At 44.8% G+C, this 17,454-nt stretch overlaps 1 protein-coding gene across 3 annotated transcripts in view; it reads left to right on the plus strand.

Annotated features, from left to right (window-relative positions):
- Fgfr2 (fibroblast growth factor receptor 2) overlaps positions 1 to 16,050 on the plus strand; it is a 105,477-nt gene extending 89,427 nt beyond the window's left edge. For 2 of the 3 annotated variants that reach the window (XM_052197289.1, XM_052197308.1), the window contains 5 exons: positions 5,588 to 5,710; positions 6,776 to 6,846; positions 8,585 to 8,722; positions 10,629 to 10,734; positions 14,365 to 16,050. In XM_052197289.1, coding sequence (XP_052053249.1) covers positions 5,588 to 5,710; positions 6,776 to 6,846; positions 8,585 to 8,722; positions 10,629 to 10,734; positions 14,365 to 14,529 — 603 coding nt within the window. In that variant the 3' untranslated portion in view covers positions 14,530 to 16,050. The other variant, XM_052197299.1, reaches the window with a different exon arrangement.
- The last annotated feature ends 1,404 nt before the right edge of the window (positions 16,051 to 17,454 follow it).

Genomic DNA, 17,454 nt, shown 5'->3' on the forward strand with positions numbered 1-17,454 from the left:
GAGCACAGGAGTATTTTTGACATCAAGAGTCTGGGATATCTGTTTATTTTGTCTCCTTCGGTGACTCTGTGGTCAGAAGTTGGCCAGGTCCCCTGAGGTAAATGGTTGGCATTCCAAGCAAGCCACTTACAATGGAACTCTAAACATTCCAGCAGTTCTGGAAGCTGCGAGGCAGGTGCCCAGAATTTTCATGGGTATTTCAGAGGACCTAAGATCCCCAAGCCCTCACTCCCACACTTAGAGGCAGAGTGCTCTGTGCACAGAGATGCTTGGGTCCTACCTGGAGTGGAGCTTGCTGCAGTTCCTTGTCTCTAACTCCTCAGGGTGTCAGAGACAAAGGATCCCCTGGAGGGGTGCTCTTCTATTACTTGCAGCCTGGGCTACTTGAAGGGTCATTAATCTGGACTCGCCCAGGGGCTTCGTTAGTGTCAAGAGTGAATGAGGTGAGCTGGTCAGATGGCGCAGGAGGCATGCACTGCTTCTCAGCCCTGCTCCCCATCACCTGGGAGCATGGCTTAGAGTTATGTGCTCCGAGTTGTATGTGCGCTGAGTTGTATGTGCTCCGAGTTGTATGTGCTCCCAGTTGTATGTGCTCCCAGTTGTATGTGCTCCCAGTTGTATGTGCTCTGAGTTGTATGTGCTCCGAGTTGTATGTGCTCCCAGTTGTATGTGCTCCCAGTTGTATGTGCTCCCAGTTGTATGTGCTCCCAGTTGTATGTGCTCCCAGTTGTATGTGCTCCGAGTTATATGTGCTCCCAGTTGTATGTGCTCCCAGTTGCACTTTGTTTTATTTACTTTTTTCTTTTTCTATTTGCTTGAGAGTTTACAGCTTACAGCTTATGCATTTTCCTTCTTTTATCTTTTCTTTCTTTTTTGTTCAAGCCACTATAAAACTCCCTAAGATAGAGGTTTTTAGAAGCCAAATTTAAAGTTTTGAATTCTGATTTTATACATGTATGGTGTGTGTGCATATGGTGGGGAGCGGGGTGCCCCTGAGAAAATCTTTAACAATGAGAAACAGACAGACATTTGCTGACCAGTGGTGACACATGCCTTTTAATCCCAGCACTTGGGAGGCAGAGATAGTTGGAGGCCAGCCTGCTCTACAGAGTGAATTTCAGGATAGCCAGAGCTGTGCAGAGAAATCCTATCTTGAAAAACAAACAAACAAATACAAACAAACAAAAAGGTGGGGGATGTGGGATGGGAGACAGACAGATAGACTGAAGGAGGCTAAGAGACAAAACACCCAGATGAAGAAGTGTGACAATCCTGGATGGCTCCTTGGATTGGGAGGTGATGGTTAGATTTACTATAAACAGCTGATAATTGAGAACAGACTGTATCTTAAATGCCATTGCCGTGTTCATGTTGGATTTAGGCAGGAGTCATCATGACATTGTTTTAAGATGGGAGCCTGGATGGGGTGGCTGTGTCATTGTGTTAGGTGGGGATGTGTGGCTGGGAAATCTCTTACCTCAAAATTTTAAAAACCAGAGTTAGAGTTTCAAGGTTACACTTTGTAACATTTGTCTGTGTGTAAGAAGACATGATCTAAATGAGACTCAAATCTGTTAAAATCAACTGTTTTCTATGAACTGTATCCACATAGCCAGAAGGTACCTTTACATGGTATTCTTAATGATTTTGTGCATAAAGCAAAGGTTTAAGATCTGGACATTTATACTCATGGCATCCCATCAACACTGCAATTGTTTTGGATTTTGAGGTTAGGAAACATTGAGGAACTAAGATGTGAAGTTGCAGCTCGCAGAACAAGTGATCATCAATAAAAAAAACGGCAGGATTTGTGTGTGTGTGTGTGTGTGTGTGTGTGTGTGTGTGTGTGTATGCTCACACTGTGTTTGCACCCGCACATGTGTATATATGTACTTGTGTGCATTTTATGTATATGTATACATACATGTGCATAAATGTATGTGTGTATGTGCATGTATGTATATGTGTACATGCATATATGTGTGTATTTGGTTTTGATGTCTGTGCACTGGACATAGGGAGTGAACACACATCATAAACAAATATGGCAGATGTGGATAGCTGTGGCATGATTTCCTCTTGACATGTTTGAACTATTTCACATGGAACCCTGTTCCAGGCAGTCAGCCGTAGGCAGTCTGTTAGCTTCTCTAGGCTTGGTTGCTGCTGGGCGTCCTTGCTAGGAGATGGGGAGTGCTTGTATGCGGCAGGGCTTGCTGCTGAGAGAAGTGGTAGAGCTGGCTCAAGATTCCCCACATACTTGTTCTCTGGGTCCAGTGAGGTGTCATTCTTGATTTCTTTTTTTTTGTTTTGTTTTGTTTTGTTTTTTGGTTTTTTGTTTTGTTTTGTTTTGTTTTGTTTTGTTTTGAGACAGGGTTTCTCTGTGTAGCCCCGGCTGTCCTGGAACTCACTCAATAGACCAGGCTGGCCTCGAACTCAGAAATCCGCCTGCCTCTGCTTCCCAAGTGCTGGGATTACAGGCGTGCGCCACCACTGCCCAGCTACATTCTTGATTTCTTAAAACAGGAGTCATGAGTAACAGTAGGGAAAAAATGCTAGTAAATGTGGAATTAAAAGAGTAAGTGTATAAACAATCAGAAACACTGTGATAAAACCTCTCACTCGGGGCCTTACAGGCGAGGCTGGGACTCTGGGCTTGGCCCTTGGGGCTATGTAGAGCTATCGAAGGAGAGTATTATGATCCTGTGTGCTTTACAGTTTGCTCTTGTGTGGCACATTGCAATCACTGAGATCCTCTTTGGGCCAAATTTTATCAGGTCCCAAGACACGTAAAACAAGTTGGTAGTTGGAATTTGGGCATGCTCTGCTGTCATGGTAGTAGTTTGATTAGGGAAGCAGAGTGATCAAAATAAAAACAGCTTCTGATATCTGACTTGAGAAACTGAATGGTGGTGTTCCTAACTGGAGGAAGACCTGGGAACCAGGAAGCAGGGCAGGGAGTAATTTCTGTGGAAAATGAAGAGCTCACATTAAACATCTCTGAGATGTGAGTTAAACATCTCTGCCAGCAAGCAAAGGATGAAGCTCAGCCCTGAAGGGCCACACATCATTACAAGGCCAAAGAAGAGGGTGTGACTTCCATATGATGTGAATTGGGGGGAAGCTGAGATAAAAGAGTCAGAGAGGTCAGGATGTCACTCCTGGGTGCCACTAACAGGGTTTCTGGGCTTAGGTTGAGGTCAGTTGTGTGTCCCTGCTCAGGGTCAGGGAAGGAGCATGCTGGCCAATGACTCTGGCTGTGGTTCCAACCCACCCAGTGTTGTGGACCTGAGACATTTTGGGTTGCGGCCAGTAGGCATAGTGGAGCGAGGACTGTCACATGAACTTTGCAAAGAGGGAATGAAGACATTTGGGGGTTACAGAAGCAGTGGGAGTAGAAGTGTCCTTACAAATAACATGGTGATCGCTGACTGCCAGCCACCTTTTGAGAGCCTACATTGGCCAGACACAGTGTGGTTCTATTTAGCTCCTGGTCTTTTCCAGAATCCTGGGACAGAGAGTGAGCAAGATGGTAGCAGTAGCCTATGGCAGCCTCTCTGCCCCTGCTGAACCTCTATGTGTGGTCGGAGCCCCCTGCAGGGGAAGCTAGATTCTTCTGGCCACTCAAGACTGCCAAACACAGAGAGCACGTGTCAGCAAGAACATACCACCAGGAGAACTTGGCTAGGCCCTTGGAAGTTGGATCTGAAGAGGCCTCCAAACCGGCGTTGCACTCCAGCCCAGGCAGAGCTGCAGGCAGCCCCGGGAGCTCTCAGATTTCCCGCTCCTAGTCTGGCAGGGGACACACAGACTTGGGTGGCTTGCCTGCTTCCTCGTCTTTGGGTTTCGGCCCACCCACATATGCAAGGGAACACAGGGGATGCTGGGGCGTGGATGAGGGCAGAGTTAAAATAACTCCTTATTCATGTTTCAAACACAGTCAGGCTTCTTCCGTTTTTACTTGGTCATTTCATGGAGAACTTACAATAAGGCATTCCCAGTTCGCTCATCCAGTAGAGGAAGTCTCTGTGCTTCATGCACCAGTTAACCTTAGTTTGTAACCTCTAGAAAGGCATTCGAGGGTGATGCTCTTCTAAAAAATAGAGGTAGGTGATCAGGAGTTCTGTTTACCAGGTACCTTAATGAAGTCACAGACTGCTACAGTATGCCTGAGACCCAGTAGCAAAGGAAAACATGGCCTTTGGAAACAATAATGACCAAACCTTCCTGAGACCATGGTTCCTGTTGGCACAGACCATCCTCCCATCAGATGTATCATAGCAAACATCGCAGTACCAGGTCCTGATGTATGTGCAGACAGTTTCACCCCTGCACAGGCTGGGTGTTGTAACGAACCGCACCTAAGAATGTGGACTGATGAGTACTGGCTGGGCAGGGAGTCAGAAGAGGACATGCTGTGCTGTGTCTGAAGCACATAGTGAAAGAGGTGGAAAAGCGGAATCAAGAAAGCTTCTGGGCAGTCAGAATTGCAGTCCACAGAGGTAGGGGAAGGACAGGGACCACAGCCTGGCCTAAGGGATGAGTGATACAGGACAGACCTCAGAGCTGCCTAGGAGCTGGAGTGCTCCTAGTATAGAGTATGACCCTTTCTGAATAAGGAACAAGCATAGGAATCAGAGGAGTAGAAACATTGGCCTTAAGAAGTCAAGAGGGCATTACTGTCTGTGGAAATGTCCTAGAGTGACCTGACACTAAGAGTCTCAGCAGAGGCCAAGAGGGAGGTAGGGTTTGTCTCTGCTTTCTGTATCTAAGAATTGATGCTACAGGATAGAAGAAACAGGCAAACAGCATGCCACAGTTTCTTTGCTTTTGAGGGACATGGGAAGAGGAGAGTCAGCCCAAATCTGCAAGAGAGTGAAGCGAGAGGAAAGTTGGGAGAGGCTGGTATGAAGGAACCATTTCCAGAAACAGACCTCTGCAGTGTCCAAAGCTGCAGAGAGGGCAAACGTGGGGCCGTCGGAAGAGATTCGTTGGGTCTGACAGTGAGGAGGGTCCTTGTACAGCCTAGAGGCCAGGCTGGACACCACTTAGGGAAAGGAAAGGTAGAAATGATAGAACTAGACCTTGCTGAGACCAACTGATGGGGGACATGAGGTCACAGTGTTAGAGAAGTGGTCACGAATGAAGAAGACTGTTGGAGTTTAACTTGGTTGTCTGAAGGTCAAGCTGACCTGGGTAGGAAGAGCAAGTGTTGAGCTCAAAGATTTTAGAATGGTGTCTAATGTCAAGTCTGTGTGAAGCTGCAGGAGATAGAGCAGTGCTGTAGGACACTTGAAGATCAAAGAGAATGCGGTTATATAATCAACTGTTACTTTCCGAGATGACCAGGGCCTTTGTTTGTTTATTCAAATGACGATGGATGATTATCACGTCTTGTGTGATGTGTGAGCCTCCTGTGATGTTGAGCTGGTTGAATTTACAGCCCAGTATGGCTCTTGTAGTAATCTGCACCCAGTTTTTTGACTTGGGGTATATTTTCTGTCTTATGCTTTTCTAAGAGTGTTTTTCTTTGTTTCTCAAAACACGTTGGGATTATATCTCTCTCTCTCTTCTTCCTCAATTACAGTGTATCCATCGGGATTTGGCAGCCAGAAACGTGTTGGTAACAGAAAACAACGTGATGAAGATAGCAGACTTTGGCCTGGCCAGGGATATCAACAACATAGACTATTATAAAAAGACTACAAATGTGAGTGTGTGATGTAACACTGGGGGGTGGGGCATGAGAGGTTACTGAATGATGCAGATGTATTGGTGGGAGAATTGCTGCAATTCTCCCCTCTGTATTGCATTCTGTTGCTTTGCTAACTCTTGATCAGCAAATTTAGGTGATATCTGAGAGAGGGCTAGTATATATACATGGAGTGCTATTTTATACAGAATAGCAATCTAACGCCTCCAGGGCTTTCTGTGGCTTTCTTCATAATCAGGGGATGTGGAGATGGTTCAGCTCTTACAGCAATCACTAGAACTTGGGCATTTGCTCGGCTCATGTTTGCCTAGAGCTGTATTGGGATATATTTGTGTGTTATGAGGTAGATGATAATGAGAATATAAAGAAATGCCACTTTGATAGTTTATTCAAAGAACTATATCTATGCATCTTAGCCATTATATACAGAGCTAGTTGGAGCTTATTCCTGCCCTAGTATTATATTGATGAAATCCATTAGAAAGGCATCTCTTCACTCAGAGTGTAAGGTGGGTGGATACCCAGGAGTGTGAGGGAGCCAGGGATGCCTACCACTGGGTGCTGGGTGGGTGTTCAGGTTTGGAGCCCAAATTCAAGACAGGTTGGAGTAGAGAAATGGGAAAGAGAAAGGAACCAAAGTCTACTTTCCAGACCTGGTTCTTGGAACCAGCCAGGAAGTCCTGGGACTTGATCTGGTGCCTTACTTTTTTTTTTCCCTGGGGCCCTGTACATGTCAACACAGTCACTTTCTCTGCATTCCAGCACAGACTTGTCTCCCAGGACTCAGTGTCTCTTTCTACACATTGCAGAAGAGGCCCTACCAATCAGTGTGGTTCTTGAGTCCTTTATTTTAATTTTTGGCAAGATTAGGCAGCCAGGTATGGGAGCCCAAAAGTTGAGGCAGGAGGGCTGCTAAGAGTCTGGGCCTACCCTGGGCTAATTGTTAAATTGTGGGCCTATGTGGGCTACAAAAATGAGTCCGCTTGATTACATAGGGCAAGGTTCTGTTGAGCCTACAGCAGTACTCTTGTAAAATCGACAGGCTTTTCCATTTTCTTGCAGGGGCGACTTCCAGTCAAGTGGATGGCTCCTGAAGCCCTTTTTGATAGAGTTTACACTCATCAGAGTGATGTGTAAGTAACTTCTGTCCTTGGCTTATACATGGGTTGAGTTGTAGAAATAGTACAGATCCCACGTGTTCATAGAAGGCATGGGAGTCTGGGGTCTCAGATGGCAGGACTTTATGGGAGACTGGTGCCCAGTGTTTGGTTACTGATCTGCCTACCTTTGAAAGGTGGAGACAGAGTGGAGGTACCTCCAGCTATCACAGATGGCAGATCACAGTGGGTGGTATGTTCTTCATTCCCTTAAAGAAACACTCTTAGCTGGGCCTGGGAGTGCAAATGTATGCCCTAGTACTCAGGAGGATCCTAAGTTCAAGACCAACCGAGACCACATGCACTAAGTTCAAGGTTGGCCAGGAAAAACATAGTGTAAACCTATCTTTATAAAAACTAGAAAAAAGAAAAGACTGAAGCCCTTCTTTCTAATTTAGGAGTATGTAATTCTTCTCTGGCTCAGGCTTGTCCTGAGAGGTTGATGCTGGATAAGGCAGATCAGTTAGGATGACCACCACTCTGCTAACTATGGTTACTATAATATTTTAAGTCTTGTCTTGGTCTTTGATAACATTCTAGAAATACAGTAGAAATGACATAATATTTCTCTGATGACTCATATAAACTACTGCTAGAGCCAAGCTCCAACTGATATTATAGATTGGGGAATTTAGCTGAAAGATGTTTTGGGGAGAAAATGGGTAAAAGGGGCTTCTTTTTGCCAGTTCCTGTGGATCTATAATTATTCCAAAAGACCATAGGTTTTTGTTGCTGTTTTGTTTTGTTTTGTGTTTTATTTGGATGGGCTGGGTTTTTGTTTGTTTGTGTGTTTGGTTGGGTTAAAGGTTTCTGATACAGGTATTAAATCTACACCAGCATGCTTGGTCCCATCAGCCTTTCTAGGAGGAAGAAGTCACAGTTCTCATGTGTATGAATACACTAAAGCTTGGGGCTGGCTTTGTCTATATTGTGGCCCTTGCTTGGTAAAACCAGGAACAGTGTCAGGGTTGAAGCTGATCTTGCAGAGTCAATGTGCATGAATTTCCAGAACTGTAGGACACAAATAACCTCTGATTCTCTGCTTGATTATATCAAAGACTTGAGTGCCCCAAACTCGGTTGTGGAGATCCAGATGTGGTTCTTTGTGAAATCAAGTACAGAGGACAGAGGGCTCCCTGAGCGGTGTCCTCACTCTCTGCTGTCTGATGCACTTCTCTTGGGGCATGAAATTCCTCCATGCTAATCCCAGCCCTGCCTGTGCTGGCTCCCTTCACATCACACTAAGTTGTAGCATCTGCCCTGCAATTGAGGGCAGGCATCCTCTCACAGAGTCAGCTTTTCTGGCCTTATTCTGTCATCTGTAGATCCAGGTTCTTGTGTCAGCCATAAAGCGAGATGGGTGATTTAGAGAGAAGTCTGAAGTCAAGGAGTCAAGACCCTCCCACCCACTCCCACCCCTCCCCAGCTCCCACCCCATCCGCACGACTATCACCACACAAAAGACAAAGAGCTTTAAGAGATGGTGGTCTGGCTCTTTGTCTACCCATGGAAAATTCCATCAGACCATCCCCATGTCGTCCTCACTTAGGGAAACTCCTTGGGGGTCAGGAAAGGGCATGTGGGATGGATGGTGGGAGGGCTCATTTATCTATGGATGTAAGAAGCGAGTGGGTGTTTATTTTTTTAACTGACATGTTTAGGTTTCTACAATCTGGACGCATTACTAATGCTATGTTTTCTCTTTTCTTTGCAGCTGGTCCTTCGGGGTGTTAATGTGGGAGATCTTTACTTTAGGGGGCTCACCCTACCCAGGGATTCCCGTGGAGGAACTTTTTAAACTGCTCAAAGAGGGACACAGGATGGACAAGCCTACCAACTGCACCAATGAGCTGTAAGGGCTGTAGCCACCCCTGCTGACAGTGTAGTGGGCTTGCCACATCTGCCCTCTTTCCAGATGTATCTTGGGTTCCTCAGACTCCCGTTTTCTAAACATGGCTCTAAGCAGAAGAAGAATGGCTGGAGCTGCCTGGGTTCAATCCCAGTATTGAGATAGATACTTACACAAGCAGCTAACTTATCCAAAAGAAGGAGCAGCATCCTGCCAAAGTGTATGGAGTGGGCCTTAAATATGGTTGCCTATGGGAAGGGAGAGCCACACGGTGACAGGGACACTCTATAGGTCAGATACTGAGCTCGGATGCTGTGGGGCTGCCCCCGTAAAATGTGCATGGTTATTCCCAGCATTGGCAATGCCAAGTTGGAGATAGGCTCCTTCCAAAGCACCTTTAATCTCTGATGATTGACATGACAGCTAGGCGTGGTGGCTCATACTGTGATCCCAGCATTATGGAGGCTGGAGCAGGAGGCAAGGTTGAGACCAGCCTGGGCCACAAAATTAGACCCTTTTTTTTTTTTTTTTTTGATAAAATAAAGTGAAAATAAGTTAATGTTTGACAAAGTGGGGAGGTAGCTCATTTGGTAAAGTGATCACCATACAAGTTTGAGGACTTGAGCTCATTCCTAAGACCCACATAAAAAGCTGGGTGCAATGGTGTGTGTGCTTACAGTCCCACAGACCGCACAAGTGGAGACAGGCATCCTTGGGGTTCGCTAGCTGACCAGCCTAGCCTAAAACATCAAACTTCAAGTCTCAGTGAGGGACTCTATTTCAAAGCATAAGGTAGATGGTTTCTGAAGAACAGTATCCATGGTTGACCTCCAACCCCAAAATGTACATGCATGCCTGCATACACACACACACACAAACATGCAAGTGTGCAAGAACAAAAAATAGAGAGGAAAAGAAAGTTGTCACTCCCTCAGATTGAATGGGTTATTGTGTTTGCTTACCCATATCTAAAGCAGGGAATTCAAGTTTATACTGGTGCTATCGCTGGGTACCATTTCTGAGTATGAAAATGTGAGCTGGTTTCTAGGATTCCTCCCTCACACTGTACGAGAAATTGTGTTGTGTTAATGACGCGTGCCTTGTGCTGCCCCTCCTCTGGGGCAGACTGAGAAAGCGATTGTCCCAGAGACTGCCTGCTATTGTGTGCTTCTTCATGGGGATTTTAGAGCTGTAATCCCATGAGCACTTTCTGGTGTACAGTGGAGAGCTAATGAATGGCCACTTTTTATAGCGTATTATATAAAGGCATTTATTGTGTGCCTCGTGTTCCTATGACTTTTTCTAACATAGAGGGACTGTCGAAACTCATAATCAAGATAAAGGGGGAAGCTCGGACTGCCCCAAGAGTTGATCAGGAAGTTAGCACAAAGCTCTGTGGTGGCAGATTAGTCTGCATAAGCCTTCAAGTTGTGGTTTCTGAATATATATATATATATATATATATATATATATATATATATATATATATTTAAACTGAGGAACTTTTGCCAACAGAGTTTTTAAAACAAACTCCAAAGTATAGTTCAGGCGGGAGTATTTGGGGAGAGAGAAGGAAAGCAGTGTGTAAACCTGTCTCCTTACTCTCTAGAGGATTCTGAGAAGTATCCAGTACTGTGGTAGGTCACACTGTCACAGAGATAGCAGTGAAGTGCATGTGCGCATACACACACACACACACACACACACACACACAGACCTGTCTGGGTACAGAGCCACCCTCCTGTAATATTCTGGGTGCAGAACAGTTTCTGCAATGGTAGTGTTTGTACAGTGTTTGCGGTTATATTTTTTTATCTAGGGCATGTCTCCGTGCCACCTGTTAAAAGTAATCACATCTGTACATCACATGCTTAATGACATCAGTTGACCAGAGAACTCCTTTTCCCAGGTACATGATGATGAGGGACTGCTGGCATGCTGTGCCCTCACAGAGACCCACATTCAAGCAGTTGGTTGAAGACTTGGATCGAATTCTGACTCTCACAACCAATGAGGTAAAAGCGTCCCTCCAAAAGCTCAGAGACCCTGCTTGCTCAGGAGATGCCTGTTTGTTGAATACAGGCTCCAGTGTTGGAGTTGGTAGCCCCACCATTTCTAGGTCAGGCAGAGTTGAACTGCATATTCCTTTTCAGTCAGTTTCCCCCCCCCCCCCCACCTCAGAACTGAACTTTGAGAATTCTGACTCACAAGGCTAGAGGCTGAGGCCCAGGATGTCTGTGTAGACAGAGGAAGAGGTGGAAATGTTTTGTGTTAGCATTTTTTGGTGTGCGTGGGAGGGCGCTGGCATGTAACAAGCACCCCGGATTTTGTGTCCTGTTGGTTAATGTGAATGCTGCCTTTGCCCGGCCGCTGACCAGCTAGACGGGAGGCAGTGACATTCTGCCCTTTCCACATGTCACTTGCCTTATGTGATCCTGTCTGGAAAGGCATGTGGCTTGGATCTTTCTGTGTGACATGTGTGACTTACATTATATAATTCTGTTATAAGTGACAGGATTTTTAAGTGACAGCTGGTGCCTGTAGTTAAAATATTTATCATAGGGGTGGGGTTGAGGGGTGTGGAGCTAGTTGTCAGCAGCGTGCTTGCCACACAAGCATGGGTTTGATACCCAGAACTCATACGGAAAGCCTGGTGTGGTGTGTATGTCGGGGGGCTACCCTAGTAATCCCAACATTGGGGAAGCAGAGACTGGTGGATCCCTGGAATTCAGTGACCAGCTGACCTAACCTAGTAGTCAAGCTTCTGGTCCCAAGAGAGCTCCTGTCTCATAAAACAAGGCTTCCACATGCGTGCACACCGAATCCATGTGACTATGCACATAAAATATTTTATTTTCTCTATAATTTATGCCAATCAAAGATATCATTTTCTATTACTCTTTGCATAAATACAGCCCTGTCTCTGGCTTCAACATAAATTGAATGATCTTTAGGGTTTTAGAAGGAATATTCTATGAACAGGTAGGCCCACCCAGTCAGCGGAAACCCCTGATAGAAACTGTACATGAATTTTGAGATATTTTCTGAGCCAAACAATACTACCTCCCAGAGAAAAGGTAGATGCAGTTGTTTTCACAACAATAAAATAGTTTTTGAATCTCTCTAACACTTAAAAAGGAAAAGAATACAGTCAATTTCTGTTTTGGAAAACAAATAGAGCGATTAAAAAGACAAAGAAAAGCAGCCCAGTGTAGAGATAGAAAGCCTTAATGTGGCAACCCTATCTTGTGCTCTTGGCTGTGGCTTGTGCTGGATAAAGGGAGAGCTTGCATTTAAATGAACACAGCTGACCTTCAGAAGTTGAAAGGAAAGGAATAGTTCAAGGGGGGAGAGAAAAAAAAGCCAACTTTCTTCTCCTGCCAAAACTGTTGTTTCTAGCCTAAGTTCCTTTAACCCTAGGCTTGGAATCTAATGATACTCTTCCCCCACCCCAAATCAGATCTGAAATTTACAGCTTCATTTAGAAACTGGGAAGGGCATTAGGCATTTCATTTAATGATCCCAGGTCTGTGCTCAAAGTTACGTATTGATATATTTATGCTTAAAGGGGGACCCATTCCTACTGAACTTTATATGTCTATTCTAAAATAAGAAAGCAGAATGCCATATTGTCTAACGGATATAAAAATCGAAGTTTCTTTCCTTCTTAAAATCATTACCACATGCTTAAGAAAAATGGTTCCATTTAGGACAAGATTTCATTTTTATCATTGTAAGCAAAAAGTCCTCTTTTGATGTGGTGGGTGTGTTTGTTTCTGGTTGTGCGGTTAATGCTGATGTTGTTGGAGCCGATACATCCCCTTCTTGGATGGCGACTCTCTCTCTTGCCAACCCTGGTGATGAATTATAGTGGTTTTTGTCTTTTAAACCGTGTGGTTGCCGACATTCCATGGGCTCTCTGCTGATAAGGCTGAGGTGGTTTGTGCTGTAGTCTGCGCTTTTTGTCCCCTCTCAGAAAAACCCTCTGTCATAGAGGAGTTGCTGGCTATTGGGTACATAGGCAAAGCCACCCTATTGTGCCAGTGCCTTAGACAGGGAGTCAAGAAAGACCCCTGGTTAGAAATCTTATCAGGGCTGGGGGTATAACTCAGTTGATAAGAGTGCTTGCTGAGTGTACACACAGCCCCAGGTCTAATCCCCCAGCACTATATAAACTGAGCATGGTTGCACACACCTGTAATCTTAGCACTTGGAGAGATAGATGCAGGAGGATTAGAAGTTCAAAGTTATTCTTAACCACATAGTATTGTTAGCCAGCCTGGATACTTGAGATCCTTATAGGAAGGAAGGAAGGAAGGAAGGAAGGAAGGAAGGAAGGAAGGAAGGAAGGAAGGAAGGAAGGAAAGAGGGAGGGAGGAAGGAAGGAAGGAAAGAGGGAGGGAGGAAGGGAGGAAGGAAGGAAACAGATATACACAGAAAGAGACAGAGAAACACAGAGAGATACAGGAGACACAGACACAGAGACATAGGGAGACACAGTAAAAGAGACACAAAGAAAGACACACAGAGGCAGAGACACAGAGAGAAATCTTTCCCAGTTTTGTCTAGAGTCAGTTACTAAGTACTTTCTTTCTGTAAGGCCCAGAGTAAAGATTTTCAGCTTCAAGGCCTTATGGTCTCTGTCAAAACCACCATTCTAGCATGAAAGCAGCCTCAAGTCTATGTAAATAAATGTCTGTGTTCCACTAAACTTTATGGACTCTGAAATTGGGAAATTTATATAATTTTATATAAATTTATATCATTTCATGCCATTGGCTGCTGTAAGTTATGATTCAATTTGAGTTTTCTACCAGCCATGTACAACTGTTGAGAAGTTGCTTTAGTTCATGGGCCAAACAGAAACACCCATGGGCCTGAGCCCTGCTCTGAGCTAGAGGACGAGAGTGACCCAAAGGGACCTCCGGCAGCAGCCAGGGATGCTTTGGGGAGCAGAGAAACTTTTATGAACTTCACGGTTTCAATACTGAAACTTCCCTTTCCCTAGGCTTCCTTTGACAGCCCATTATGGGTTTAACGTCCATGAGGGGATCCAAGCCTTTCCCTAACCTGTTCATATTGCTTACTCTGGAGCTCCTGAGGGTAATGAATTACATCTGTTAAATGTGCAACAAAAGAAGAAGCCTCCCCCCTACATGATCCTAGCAATGGCAACTGTAGAATGTGATTCAGAAAATCCAGATTCATTTCCCGGCTTTGAAAAGGGGTCCTGATGGGTTTACTTCACCAGGCCTTAAACTCCACCCTTGAGCCGTAGTGAAGAGGGCTGTGTATAGCAGGTCACCTAGGTCCTGTAGGCAGCTCACTGTGCTTTTTTCTAAGTCTACTGCTTGCTGGTGGTTTATGGATGCCATGTTATAAGAGAAAAGTTCAGGGCAGCCTGGAATGGATGGAGTTGGGGTATCAGCGAGGTCTTTGTGCAGTGGGGTGAGCTGGAAACCTTCCTGGGGGTTCCCTGTCCCTTCCCAAATCTGATAGAGATGTCTCAGGAGCTTCTGTTTAAAATGAGATTCTTCTCTTCCCTTCTTGCAGGAATACTTGGACCTCAGTCAGCCTCTCGAACCGTATTCACCTTGTTATCCTGACCCAAGGTGAAATAAAACGTCTCTCTTCCCTTCTTGCAGGAATACTTGGACCTCACCCAGCCACTCGAACAGTATTCTCCTAGTTACCCCGACACAAGGAGCTCTTGTTCTTCAGGGGATGATTCTGTGTTTTCTCCAGACCCCATGCCTTATGAACCCTGCCTGCCTCAATATCCGCACATAAACGGCAGTGTTAAAACATGAGCGAACGTGTCTTCCTGTCCCCAAACAGGACAGCACCAGGAACCTACTTACACTGAGCAGAGAGGCTGTGCCTCCAGAGCGTGTGACACGCCTCCACTTGTATATATGGATCAGAGGAGTAAATAGTGGGAAAGCATATTTGTCACGTGTGTAAAGATTTCTACAGTTGGAAACATGTTACCTTCCCAGGAAAGGAAGACTGTTCCCTGATAAGTGGACAGCCACAAGCCACCTCGCCACCCTCTCTGACCTATCATGTGTGCTGGCTGTGCCCGAGTTGGACTCAAGGCAGACAGGTGTTCTGCCTTCCTTGTTAATTTTGTAATAATTGGAGAAGATATATGTCAGCACATACTTACAGAGCACAAACGCAGTATATAGGTGCTGGATGTATGTAAATATATTCAAATTATGTATAAATATATATTATATATTTACAAGGAATTATTTTTTGTATTGATTTTAAATGGATGTCCTGATGCACCTAGAAAATTGGTCTTTTTTTTTTTTTAAATAGATATTTGCTAAATGCTGTTCTTAGAATTTCTTAATTTTCGCCAAGCAGAGGTGGGAAAAGACTTTTGCTTTCAGGGAAAATGGTGTCACATTAATTTATTAACGAATTGGTAATATACGAAACAATTAATCATCTATAGTTTTTTTTTTTTGTAATTTAAGTGGCATTTCTATGCAGGCAGCACAGAGGACTAGTTAATCTATTGCTTGGACTTAACTGGTTATTGGATCCTTGGAGAAGAGAAATATTTACGATATATGACTAATTTGGGGGGAAATGATGTTTTGATTTATTTGTGTTTCAACTCTGCTGTCCAATGATTATATCTAGACACCTCAATGCCCATGTTTCAAGAAACCTGTTAAACTCTGTCACCCCAGTGTAACAATTAACCAGACTTCCCAAGACAAATGGTACCAGCATCCTCATCCCAAGATGCCTTCCTCACCTCTCTGGAGAACAGACTTCCATTGGAATGATAGCAGGTGGCTCTTGTTTAGCAGCTGGCCTTCTGCCTGAGTCACACACCCATCACATTTGCCTTGTGTCTCCTCCGTGAGTTTTAATAACAGCGTCAGGTTCTTCAGCATCCAAAGCCCTTTGAGGAAATCTCCATCCTCTCAGAATATCAAAAGCCCAGCATCATTCTGTTGAGAGTTTGGGACCTCCTTCCATCTTCTTAAGGGTTTGTTTCAGGCTTCTACTCACTTCTTACAAGACCTCACCTCACTAAAAGATCTGGCCCAATAGCTACATCCGACAAGATAACGTTGATTGTTGATGTTGATCTCTGTATTCAAGTATTGTGTTTTGCTTTGGATACACCCACTCACTTTGCTACAGTCATGCGACATGAATGCAGATTACACTGATTTTATGTGTTTTGAAATTGGAGAAAGTATTTAATAAAACCTGTTAATTTTTATACTGACAATAAAAAATGTTTCTACAGATATTAATGTTAACAAGACAAAATAAATGTCACGCAGCTTATTTTTTTAACATTCGTGTCTTACCAAATGGTTTCCTGCGCTTGGAGGTGTGGATAGTACTTGGTGGTGTGGATGCCCAAGAGGCAAAGCTAATAGGCCATGCGTTGGGGTGACTTGCCAGAGGGGTTGCCTGGGAACAGCAGTGCCTGGGACAGGTTGATGAGTGAAGAGCCAGAAGTTGATTCAACCCTGGATAGACTCCATGCCATCATCTCAACAGAGGAAGACAGGGTTTCTTCCTGGGTCCTTCAGACTTTTCAGAGGAGCAGCACAGAGAGGACCTTAAGGATGACTTAAGGATGGGGAGGTAGCAGTGACAACACTCAGATTGGCTGGGTGCTGGGACCTGCCACATTCCAGGCTACCCTCCTTATAATGCACACAGAGAGAATTCATTTCCTGCCACTAAAACTGAGTGTTTTTCTTGTCTGCACATGCGGATCTAGGACCTATCAGTTACCATTAGATTTCCTTAGGAACAGCTTCTTCACTTAGATAGGGAGATGCACAGATGGAGCTGCGGTGGTGTGGGGCTGTTGGTCAGTCACTAAACATGCTGTCCTGCTGTCCCTGTTGGACTTGGGTCGTGGGTAAAGCAAAGGCCCCAGGAGGGTGGCATTTGGTTCTGGTCTGTGCTTCTGTTTCTTATTAGTAGAGCAAGGTAATGACCCCACCAAAAGAATGTGAGTAAAAAAATAAAGTTCATGGGCTGGGCTGTAGCTCAGCAGCCCAGTGTTTGCTTTACAAGCATTAGGCCCTGGGTTCCATCTCCAGCAGAGCGTTAAGAAAGGGTGTGAAAACAGTCACCTGGGTGCAGGCTGCTTATGCTGCTGGCTGGCTATTCCCAACGTTGGATGCCCTTGGTGTGGGGCAGAATGGACCTGCTGCTGATGTAGGTCTATTTAAGCCCAGGCTGGGGAGCTAATGTTCATTAATCTCCAGCAGATCAGCCCTGCACATCTCCCAGGATACCGTGGCTACAACTCTGTAGACTATGGTGCAAACTGCTGAACTTCTTGTCTGTTTCAGGGAGCTGGGTCAACAGGAATCCTAAAGCAGTTATTGGCCATTTTAGTTTTAGAATTATTTTGAGAGATTTGTCACGGAGGGAAAGAAAACAGGACATTCGTGAAAAAGATAGGAATAGCTTCTTGTTTTTTAAACCTGCCCTAAAAAAATATACACAGAGCTTGTTAAGAATCCTGCAGTTCAGGGCCACTCCCCAATACTGAAGGAAAGCTTTGGGGAGTAGATGGTTGTCAGTGAACCTGGAAATCAGTTTATCTGTGAAGAACTAAAAGACGGCAGGTATTTGGGGTATGTCCTGGGCCCTGTTGTTTCCAGGTAGGAAGAACACATTCAGAAGGGTGTCTTAAATTCCCATGATAATTGTGGCCTGTAATAGTGAAGAGAAGA

The sequence above is a fragment of the Apodemus sylvaticus genome, chromosome 1 (assembly GCF_947179515.1).
Source record: "Apodemus sylvaticus chromosome 1, mApoSyl1.1, whole genome shotgun sequence".
Taxonomy (NCBI): Eukaryota; Metazoa; Chordata; class Mammalia; order Rodentia; family Muridae; genus Apodemus; species Apodemus sylvaticus.